The following is an 11,577-nucleotide window of genomic DNA, read 5'->3' on the forward strand; positions in this document are numbered from 1 at the left end:
AATTAATAGCTTCCTGCGAAAAGATTGCCTCGATTTACGTTTACACTAACATAATTTCGGCACAATTGAGATACTGCGAGCAACACAATGTCGCGAGGCGCGATAAGGAGTAGATGCTTAGACTAATTTGACGTCTACCATTGTTGAATCAATGCAAATAGGATGATATTTTTATGAAAGATTCAATTCTCTCAGCTGGGCACCTGTCTAAGCGCCGGCGAAGTTGGAAGTGACCCAAATAAAACATCCAGCACTAGTAAGAGTCTGGTGTAGTCCAAGAAAATTATTTTTTTTTGTAATCTTTTGGTTTTTACAAGTGCTCCTGTGGCCTCAGCATTTTTATTGCCAACGCTAATGTGCCATTCACGCATCTGCGTCGGCAATCACCTCGGCAAGTGCCGATTGCCCACGCAAATTTCGAAGACTGACTTCTGTATTTGCGTTATCACATATAATAAGACATTGGATCAACGTTTAAACACTAAGTCTACGTCTTGTATTTCCGATTGACAAGAAATCGTACAGTGGCGCAAGAAGCTTCTTTGCAATCACTGAAATCGATTTGAGCGCGTACGTATTTTTTCGGACATTTTGACCGAATTGACTATATTTTTTTCGGACATTTTGCTAAAAAATCGGTCAATGACCGATATGACCGATAAATGACCGAAAAAAAAAACCCAGACCACAATGCTGAGTTTTCACTAGAGAATAACGAGCATTGCGTTTGGTTGTTTTTTCTTTCGCTACGCTAAGAATTCAATTGACTGGCAAAAGCAGCGGTTGAGAGTTCTGGCATGATTTAGTGGTGCGATACTGATGAGCCCAGCCTCATGGGCGAAACACGTCTCTACTGTCTATCGCTGTCAATTCTTGCTACACAGTTTACTTTTTTTTCCAATTAAAAGATAAGCTGTAACTGTTAGGCTTTGAAAATGGCGTTTCAGAATATGTTGTGCATCAATGTACACGGTATGTCGTTCACTTAGTACATGATTACTACCTGCTCGTGAATGCAACCTTGCTATGTTATAAACAGGTATGCTCTTTGGTAGGTAGATGATGAAGGGTGCTCGTGGCGGTCGGGGGCTCGTGTAGAAAAGAAACTGATGAAGCAATGGTTTTTGCGCACAACAAAATATGCTCAGGTAAAATGGTACAAAACTAAAAAGGTCTGGTTTTTGATAAAACTATCACCCAAACGCGTAGTATTATTTTTACATAGCTGTCTTGTGTCTTTTGAAGGCTGTAGTAGCAGGCTTGGTTGTTGAGGCGGGATTCACATCGGTGGAATCACATTTAGCTTTTCATAGATTGCCAATTGCCCCGTTCTCACATCCCTTATTGAACACATGCCTCCAAACTAGGGTCTGCTACTATTCGGTGAGTTTCTATCCTCTAACCCCTAACCCTAACCCCAAACCCCTAACCCTAAAACGGCAATGATAATTAGGCTACGGTACCCGATAATTTAAAAAAAAAAATTGAAAAAATCCCCCGTTAAGGGATCGAACTCACCGAATCGGACTCACCGAAGCGGGCCATTCCGTCCAAACTAAGTAGCTCTTGTACTACGCTTGACCCGAATGAGCGCCTGTTGGACATCGCTTGAGTGCGTGTGGATATGTCTTTGGTGAGACACTAGATGATATGCTTAGTGGTGGACAAGGTTGACTTTCTTGCTTTTCCGGTCTATTTAATCTAAATTTGCATTCACCGATCGTAAGCCTAAATACGACAAAAAGCAAAATGCTTTATTGTCATACGCTTCAACTCTACCAGAACCGGTAGGAAATGGTCAGTTGTGTAAATGTTGTGTCACAATAATGTTGATTAAATACTTACGTTGCAACTTTAGTCTATACCAAATCACACGTGAATGTCTGTACTGCTACATCTCTCAGCTTACGTAGATGACTGCGTTATAGATCATGACATTACTGAGACCACACACTCAATGCAATCGAATATGTTTCAGTCGCTACTTGATTCCATCGACGAGATAGATGAGCACGTTGGCGTAAAGGCGATGCAAAGGCATTGGATAGGGCAGATCGATGGATGCTTCGTTGATTTTAAACTGCAGGTACATATCCAGATCACACTACACACGCCATTTTGCATGCGGTTCATGTGTTTAACCTAAAGATTAATTTAAAATCAACGTAACAGTTTTACCTGGACGTTTTTTCAGTGAGCGGTATTATTTCCGATCTACATTTTCCGTGTGTAAACTTTTTGGGTTTAGTAGATTAACCTTACGGGTTTAATCAGGTCAATGGCGTCGTATCCGAAGAGGTGGTTTCCGTGTTCTGTTCTCATCCGGAATTGATCCAACACGCCACTCATGTGAACATACACACTGAACACTGCAACGAGTTTGCCATCATCTTCAAGGAGGCTGTACGTATGATTGTATGACGCGATGCTCCATGACCTATAAAAGGTGCATCTTACCTAGGAGCAACTTATGTAGAGCTGAGTTGGTACTAGCAGACCTTGGCTGAGCTCTTCAAGGAATATTAACCTCAAGAAATTCATTGAGCTTACGCCTTTATTGGAAAGTTTAGCTTTGTAGATAGCTTTCAGTTAAACCAGCGGCGGCGTTGGGAAACGTTTTCGCTTGCACTTTTCTACTTTTCATATCCGGGATGAGTGATTGTGATTGGTCGAATCAGGTTTTGTTTAATTGGACGAGACATGCAATGTATATTGTATAACAACACCACAAAGAATGAATGACGGCAAAACGTCGCTGGATATTTTGTAGTTCATACTAGTGCATTGCTTGAGACTGGGTTTGCAACGTAAAAGTAACCTTTTTAGGAAATAAAATGGCGTTTATTTTTTAGGGAGCCACCTCAAGAGCGGTGGACCCACTGCAAAAGCCATCCGAAGGTGCGACTGAGATGAAGTATTAAATAACTTAAGCCTAGTTAACGGAAGGTATTTGAAGTGATAGAATTGTTGTAATACAGTACCAGTTGGAAAGAATATTCCGTTTTTGTAATTTTTTTGTTTACAGTATATACCATAGTATAGCCTACTGTACTTTTTATGCTTTTGAGTTTTCAAAAAGTATTGTACAACTTTTCCTCGACATTGTTCATATAATCATTTCACGAGTTAAAACCTTTCAGCGACACAAAGCAAATCGTGTTTGCTCTGAATCCGTCTGAAAGATACAATGTTGTCGATGCAGGTTATGTAATTTGGGAAGTGGAAGCACTGAATCCGATCACAAATCAAAGAATACCATTCATCGTTGGAGACCATCATGCAGAACTATACAAATCATCCAACACGTTAGGTAGCAAATAGCTATGTGATGCTTGGGTAAAATTTCTTCATTTGAATTCCACTTGTAACTAACCAAGTATGGGGCGAATCTTGGAGGGGGTTAAATTTGGCGTGTTTTCGCTAGAAAATTAGTCATTTCTTCAGGCAGTGTCATAGTTTTTGCTCTTGTCAGAAACTTCTTTGATTTGCGAAAACAGTATTTTTGCTTCGCATAGGACAAGCTAGCAATGTCTCTTAAATTAGTCGCTAGTTTTTAAATTGTAAAAATTCCGATTGCAGTACATACCCATTTGCTGTGATTGACAATGCAATTCAATGGTCGACCCTGTTTCTCAATCGAGTTATCATACTATGAAGATCAGACGATCAAAATTTAACCTAAAGCATTTATTGTAAACTATGATCATTGATCAGGCATACCATCATTGAATGAAAAGGACAAGGAACTTTCTTCAGAACATAAACTATCGTGTGGAAATCACCAAGTGAGTGCTTATGAATCGTTTTCATTCATCAAGCTATGAAATATTTGAATATATATAAGACAACGACTTAATCATGTTCTTACAGACTCGCATTTCCTTTGATATCTTTCAGCACCATCTAAGGATATTGATGTTGTTACCAATACAATCAGTTTGTTTTGCGCAGAGTTTGTAGTCGTTTAATAAATGTAAACAGAAATGATTTTTTATTTTGGTCGGTGATCGATCAAACGACCAACATTTTTCACACCCAGATTCCCACTTTCATCATCCACATAGAAAATTTGTTATTTTGTATTGTTTTTACGTCGAGCGATATTGAAGTGATGTAAAAATGTGAACGTTTGCTGGCTGGGACTACGATCAATATGATCTAGTTGCATTTTCAACATCTCATTTAGATGGATATGACTCGAGAGGAGGCTCTTGATAACATTAAGGCGATTGGTTGCGGACAAGGTCACATGGCTAGCAGTGGACTTCGTGATTGGTCAGTCTCTCGGCAGCGTCGGTGGGGAACCCCCATTCCGATCGTGTATTGTCCTGAACACGGTGCGGTTCCTACTCCTGAGCGCCATCTTCCAGTTGTGCTGCCACGGTACGACGAAGACTTAAATGCATGGAAAATGGCTTCATGCCCAAAGTAAGTTGCCATATGTGGTGTTTATTGTACAAATCAAATGTCAATAGAAAAAAAAAGTTAAGTTTGTGGACAATCTTTTTGCTTCTGGAGATTTAACCATTGACATGGGCCCAGTGACGAGATGTCAGTCATCGACCTTAAATTTTATGTTTTTTGTTGCTTGAACATTTTTCTATCCACTAGACGCCGCTATATAGAGAGAGCTGTCTTTTTTCAACTGCACATCTTCCATGATGACCAAGTGTTTTGCAACATATGATTTCAGCTACCTGGCATAAGTTCTTCGGAGCTATGGACATTTTTTTAGCCACATTAACAACAGGACTTTTCTGTTGCTTTCACATCCATTTATTCATGAAGTTATTTGTTAAAGTAGTTGATTTCAAATATCATACATCAGCCACAAAACAAATGAAGACGTACTCACTCAAACCAATGAAACCAGAACCCTATTGGAATACATCATCAAGCGACAAACACGTTTTTTGGCCATGTCATGAGGAAGGAACAATTAGAACACACTACTTTTTATGAAAAGATCAAAGGAGCTCGTGGAAAACAGCGTCTTACTTTCTTCAATAACCCCAAGGTTCAACTTCACGTTCCAACCACAAAAATTTTTATACAGTCAAACACAGGGACAAATGGAAAGAGCTGTGCATGAACGCTGAAGCCTGGAACAGCCATGGTGCACAAAGAAGAAGTTAATTTTAGCAACGTTGGCTCCAGACAGCAAATCAATCGTTTTTTCATTCTCAGCGTATCAGCAAGACAGCAAATCAACATCTCTAGTCGTTGAATCAATGTAAAAAACGATTGATTTTCTGTCTGGACGTTATTTAAACCTGAGTTCATTTGCAGATGCGGTCGTTCCTCCATACGCGAGACCGATACCATGGACACGTTTGTTGACTCCTCCTGGTATTTTATGAGATTCACGGATCCACACAACGATGAAGAGTAAGCGCATCAGCTATCTTCCCAGCCATCAAAACTTGTCTTGTTACTGCGTTTTAACTTAGCCAGACTTTGAAACGGCGTCAAAAGGAAACTTTTCTAGCTGTTAGCTTCCCTCCGCAAGTTAGCTTATAGCCCTCATTATGTTTTTTTTTTCTTTTTGTCATGTTTTTCTTTTAACAAGATGCTGAGTTACACGCGGCAACCAGGCAACAGGCAATAAAGTTGCAATTCGTGTTCTAGTTTCACTTGGGAGAAAAGAACTCTCGTCTTCTGTAATCCCGTGTACTACACCGCGTGTAAACAACTTCATGTGTTCTACTTGTTCGGGGCAACCCAGTTTTGTCTTAAAATCCCCACTACAATTCTAAATCACAGCATTAAAAGTAACACAAAGTCAAAAGGTTTGCACAGTGCACACCGTTCCCTTGACTGTCGACTCAGACCTCTGGGGAGTTTCCATTAAAAAAACAAGTCATTTTCAATTAGTTTCAACAACCCCACCTAACGGTTTTATTTTACGACGCAGAATATTTTCGAAAGATATTTGCAATCGCTTGATGCCAGTCGACCTGTACATCGGTGGCAAGGAGCACGCCACGTTGCATCTCTACTACGCACGGTTCATATCTCACTTCTGCGCCGACATCGGTCTCACAGCACACAGGTGACCAAGCAGTGAAGATACTTACAATCACTTCTTTTGGTTGATAAAGATGATAAGGATGTCTTGCAAATTAGCTATGTTTAGAGTATCTCAACATACTTGAAAAAATAGATCTTATTAAAGATACTTCTATCGTTGACTCAAAGCTTTTTAAACGCAAGAACGTCAGAAAAAATATTTCAAGATGTTTGCCCAGCATTTCCATTGTTTTGTTTCTCTTAGAGAACCGTTCAAGAAGTTGCTTGTCCAGGGCATAATCAAAGGCAAGACGTATCGTCATAAGAAGAGTGGGAAGTATTTGTCACCGTCGGACGTTGTTGAAAAAGGTGCAGACAGTATATTGTTGAATTTCCATGCGCTGATTAAGTAGCAGTAGATCTGTTTGCGTTGTTCTGTGTTATTATTTTCTCAACGCATTTCGATTTTACAAACTTTAAACTTAAGTTCTAAATTTTGCATCAATCTGTATTAAGTCATCTTCATTAAGTTTCACTTCAGGAAAGTCATCAATCTGCAATACATCAGTCGAAGATAATAATCAACATGACTCTCGAATACAAAATTTTTTTTTTTTTGCTAACTCCAGCGCATATCTGGCATTGGCAGATAGTCTTAGCGCAGCCGAATAAAGTGTTTTTGTGCAATTTTTAATAAAAATCTTGCGCAGATTCATCCGTTGTTGAGGTTTCCAGTAGCGAAGAAGTCGACGTTTCGTTTGAGAAAATGAGCAAATCGAAATTGAACGGCGTGGATCCGCTTGGCTTCGTGGCGGAATGGGGAATCAGCTTGACAAGGTTGTTCGTGCTCTATGCTGCTGCACCACACGAGGTCATTCACTGGGATGTTAAAAGTGAGGTTTGAACGATGACAGTACTTTACGAAATAACTATCATCTTTTGAATTTATAACTTTGGAAAAGAAGTAATTTACAATTTTATTTCCCATGGCGTTTTTGCCGAAAACATTTGAATTTATTCTTTTTGTTGTAAGTTTATTTTTCTGTAATTGTTAGAATATGTTATTAAATCCAATTAAGGTGTTGTTCATTACTTCTTTGTTACCACTTGCAGTCGTAAAAGCACAAATAAACAAAACATTTCATAGTTTCCTTGATGGCTTCACTTTTATTTCGGTCTTGTACTAAGGAATCTTACAAATAAACCAAACGGTAGGATTTCTATTACAACCTTCTATTTGTTCAGCTGACGTCATTCCGGGCATGATGAGATGGCAGATGAAGTTGTGGAGAAACGTAGGCCGGTTGTTGGAGTCTCGAGCTAAGGCTTGCGAGGGAGAGCCTGACTTTGATATCGAGTTTGCTTTGGCCGAGCAAACGAATAGAACCATAAGCCAGGTCAAGCGAACTTTTTGTTTAGTTTTAATGTGAAATCATTTTTTAAAATATCATATACCTGGATCACAATGTACTTCAACGGCGCATTTCATTTACTTTCTAACAGGTTTCCAGGTTGTTTGAAACCACCTGTACGTTGAGTGCCGCCATTACGTTGCTCATGACCATCGCACGTGATACATCCGTGAGTATCGCAACCTGTACACGCATACAGTCTGCCAGTCAAGCTACTAAAATGGAATTGATTGAGTTTCGCTTTTAGCAGCATGATCGTAGCTTACTTCACAAGGTAGATTTAAACGATCTGTCTTAGCCTGATGCTGCGAGTTTGCTGTGGCAATAGTAAGTTGCGCAAGCTTTCGGAACACAGTTCCCTAGTCATGTGCTATGATGAATGGTGTTGAAGTCAGTGAGTGGTTCTTTAGTGTGGTTCTTTCGTTTAGCTTGAGGCTGCTGGTTGTTGAGTTTCTGTGTTGTTAGGCGTTTTATGTTGCAAAATTTGTTTTCAGTTGATTAGTAGATTAGATGACGTAGTTCTTCCCTTTCGGCACGGTTGTTGATTTTAGGATTTTGTCTGCTGATGAATATGGCCTCTTTGAAACGTAATTTTACTGACTAGGGAACTGTGTTCCGAAAGCTTGCGCAACTTACTATTGCCACAGCAAACTCGCAGCATCAGGCTAAGACAGATCGTTTAAATCTACCTTGTGAAGTATACTAAAATGGAGTTTACCCAAGCAAAGCTTTGATCTTTTTAGCCGTTAAAATAATATAAAAACGGCGATTTTTGTGAGCTAAACGTCGCTGATCTGTATTCCAAACTGCAAAGTCCAAAATTTTTTCAAAAATGACGGATTTTGTTTTCTGGATCACTTTGCAAGCACTATTTTGACTGCTTTCCTGCGTATAGTTTGTTGTTTGTTAATCTTTTCACAAATGCCATTGACGAATTGAAATTCATTGCATTGTTTTCGTGAACAGAACGTCAAAGATTCCGCCATCGCCAACAGTGTTGAATTTGAAAGAAGCGTTTGTGCCCAAGTTATAATGACAGCTCCTATGATGCCGCATTTCGCCTCCGAATTATGGACTGGTACGTAAAGTAGTAAGCCCTTGCAGATTGGGAAATTGAGAAAGCATCTCTCCAATATTGAATTTTCGTGGTTTGTAGATTCATGGAAAACTTGAACCACAGACGCAGGCACGGTTCTCGCGCGAGCCGCAGTGATCGAAGCCAGGATGTCACACGGTCACTGACGTTGTATTTTTGTCGGTGGCTGTTTCTTTCGGCCACATTTGCCAAGAATCGAATCCACATTTTTGTGATAAAAGCTGAGCTATCATAAAGTATTTTGTGCTTGGATCTCGCCTTTGGGCATGTAACTACGTCCCTCGTTTGATAAAAAAAAAAGCTGTTTCAATGAGGCTGTGGGTGGAGGCGGACAAAACTACCCGACTCCGACACTTTTTAAGGACAGATTCTGGTCACGTGCAAGTCCTTCTCAACGCAGATTTGGCTTCATCTGAAATAGTTTTGTCATGTTTGTTTTGCTTTCTGATCCACATATATCAGTTTTAAACAGCAAAAACCATTTCAGTCACATTTTAAACATAACTTTATGTTAAAATGTTCGACTATTATTTACTAAACAGTGTGCGTATATTATCAGCCAGCAAAACTTATCACCTAAACACTGGTTTTTTTTTCGGTCATTTATCGGTCATTGACCGATTTTTAGCGAAATGTCCGAAAAAAATATAGTCAATTCGGTCAAAATGTCCGAAAAAATATATAGACAATTCGGTCAAAATGTCCCTTTCGAGATAAAACACGACAAAGTTTCTTAGCGAAGCTTAATGTTGTAGCTAGCCAGGAAGTGCAAATTTGCAAATTTTGGTTTGTATCAGCTACTTGAAAGGAAATATTTTCATCAGAAAAAATGACCGAAATAAATAAAAAATGACCGAATTTTTTCAAGTCATTTCGGCCAAATGACCGAAAAGTCTCAGCGAAAAACAAAAACAGCCTAAACACCGTTTTAACATCACTAGACGTTAAAATGAACTAAAAGTGGCGACTTTTGCTTGCTGGATCCATCTGACACGTCTTTTTTTATTGTGTGTTAACAAGACTAGCTCAAGTCATCACAAAGTCACTTCAAGTTATATTGCAGGACTATGCGGTATGAAGCACAAGCTAACCGACCATGCTTGGGACGAGGAAGTCCTCAACCAGTCGTGGCCGGTACCATCCAGTATGCCGAAACCCATCACTTACAATGTTTGGGTAAGTTGAACTCGTATTTGCACGTTTTTCTATAGATATGATAGCTCATTCGTTGAAGTTTGTTTTGCAAGTTTAATTTTGAAAAGTTGGCAACCTACAATTTTATTTCAATGCAACAACTGTTTTTCTACATTCGGTTGATGTGCCCACTGTGGTGTCGGACTAACGGTGAAGAAGTGAATAAAAGATGTGGATAAATTTACTGGATTTTTTTTTTCTTTACTGAAAAATACTCGTGTGGAATAAGAACATTATGAATGGCTTGATGGCATGTGCAACCCGCAGGATGCCTTGCAGCCTGCCTTGATATTTCATTCGGCTCGCGTGATATTCAGCGGTCAGCACACAGTACACATTTCGTACATAATTTGCGTACTATTCAATATTGTATCAAATTTTTCTTACAGGTTGACAAAAAGCACTGTACGAAACTTCGCTTTCCGCAAGGTTTTACTGACACCGAAGAAATCCAGAACCGTGCATTGAATCATCCAAAAGTCATTAAGCGTTTGAAAGGGACACCCATTGTCGACGTTCAATATAAAAAAGAGAAAATCACATTTCTAACTTCTCAAAATTTCGTACAAACTCAATAATGTTTTAATATTGTCCTTGCCGTAGTTTTTTATTAAAAGAATAGCTTCAAGTTTCTGTTCTTTTTCTGCAGCTTGTTTTTAAGAAATTTGTCAACAATGAAGTTAAAACATAGCCTACTGTTTTGTGGACTTGAAGAATTTCCAACGAATTAATGAAATGTCTCCTCACGGTGGCATTGTGCTTGCTTTCCACTTTTAATGAGAAATTTAAAGTTGAATGGAAACGTGGTAAAAGTGAATAGGCCATTAATAAAAACATACAGCTATTAAATTTTGTGAAATTAAAACTCCATGCATAATGAAATTAATTGTATTTTTAAAGCGTATTGGTATTTTTTGGATATTGTAGCCTATGATCTTTCATTCAATCCTGCTTTTAGCCTAAATTGTGAATTCTTGTTTGATCCTGATGCTTTGTTTCTCAAGCTAAAAATAACTTGATCTCATTGTGCTGCTTTGAGGTCAAAGCTACTTTAAAAATAGACATAGTTTAGCTTAATTGATGCGCTGGAAATTGTATTTATCACGAAAAGAATGAACGAAGGTCAGGTAACAGTAAATTACTATCTAACAATGAGATGGAACATGTTTGGACACATTCTGAGACTTCACCAGGACTCACCTCCCCAGAAAGCCCTTGAATTTGCAATAATTGGCAGCAAAAAGTACCAAGGCCGAACCGGACGTCACCGTACCAATTTATTACAACTGCTGAGATCTGACATCAGAAAAGCTGGCCTGGGATCTCTGCTCAGCACACCACATCTCCATCGATTGCAAAACATCGCAAAGGACAAAACAGAATGGAGATCCTATCAACCTTGTTGAAAGACTGATCGAAGCCAGTGGATGCCAAACGATTTGGCTACACTGGCGGCGGAGACAGTTACAATAATAATAACAATAATAAAATGTCTACAAAGAATAATCAGAGCGATTGACTGCAAGTGCTTTCTACTAAACAAAAAGCGTTCTTTTTGTATCTCTGGAAGGTAACACAAACGAAGGTTTCGGCATTGAGAAAATAGGCTATCACATTTTTGAACTTCGGTTAGGCTTGCCTTTTTCGGTGTGCCCCATTTAGTAGGTATTAAATAATAATAGGTATTAAATATCAACTTAATAAATGGCAAGCTTTTGTAAATTATAATGAAGAAACGGCAAGATCAAGCAACTAATTCACTTTTTAAAGGGCAGTTCTTCATTGAGTTACATTGCTGGTGAATAGCGTAATTTCTTAAACACCGATCCAATTTGTTAATGTTAGTCAGCGATTTCAGATATGCCT

General features: G+C 38.9%; 1 protein-coding gene across 3 annotated transcripts in view; it reads left to right on the top strand.

Moving 5' to 3' along the window:
- The window catches only part of LOC145775267 (leucine--tRNA ligase, mitochondrial-like), a 29,095-nt gene extending 17,966 nt beyond the window's left edge, over positions 1-11,129 (top strand). For 2 of the 3 annotated variants that reach the window (XM_082586523.1, XM_082586525.1), the window contains 16 exons: positions 1,056-1,148; positions 1,979-2,086; positions 2,275-2,403; positions 2,853-2,898; positions 3,203-3,310; positions 3,715-3,785; positions 4,187-4,428; positions 5,290-5,388; positions 5,915-6,052; positions 6,275-6,378; positions 6,720-6,902; positions 7,255-7,406; positions 7,513-7,590; positions 8,388-8,499; positions 9,581-9,693; positions 10,101-11,129. In XM_082586523.1, coding sequence (XP_082442649.1) covers positions 1,056-1,148; positions 1,979-2,086; positions 2,275-2,403; positions 2,853-2,898; positions 3,203-3,310; positions 3,715-3,785; positions 4,187-4,428; positions 5,290-5,388; positions 5,915-6,052; positions 6,275-6,378; positions 6,720-6,902; positions 7,255-7,406; positions 7,513-7,590; positions 8,388-8,499; positions 9,581-9,693; positions 10,101-10,289 — 1,965 coding nt within the window. In that variant the 3' untranslated portion in view covers positions 10,290-11,129. The remainder of the gene's footprint in view (positions 1-1,055; positions 1,149-1,978; positions 2,087-2,274; positions 2,404-2,852; positions 2,899-3,202; positions 3,311-3,714; positions 3,786-4,186; positions 4,429-5,289; positions 5,389-5,914; positions 6,053-6,274; positions 6,379-6,719; positions 6,903-7,254; positions 7,407-7,512; positions 7,591-8,387; positions 8,500-9,580; positions 9,694-10,100) is intronic. The other variant, XR_014290142.1, reaches the window with a different exon arrangement.
- The last annotated feature ends 448 nt before the right edge of the window (positions 11,130-11,577 follow it).

This window comes from Aplidium turbinatum, chromosome 8 (assembly GCF_918807975.1).
Source record: "Aplidium turbinatum chromosome 8, kaAplTurb1.1, whole genome shotgun sequence".
NCBI classification, from domain to species: Eukaryota; Metazoa; Chordata; class Ascidiacea; order Aplousobranchia; family Polyclinidae; genus Aplidium; species Aplidium turbinatum.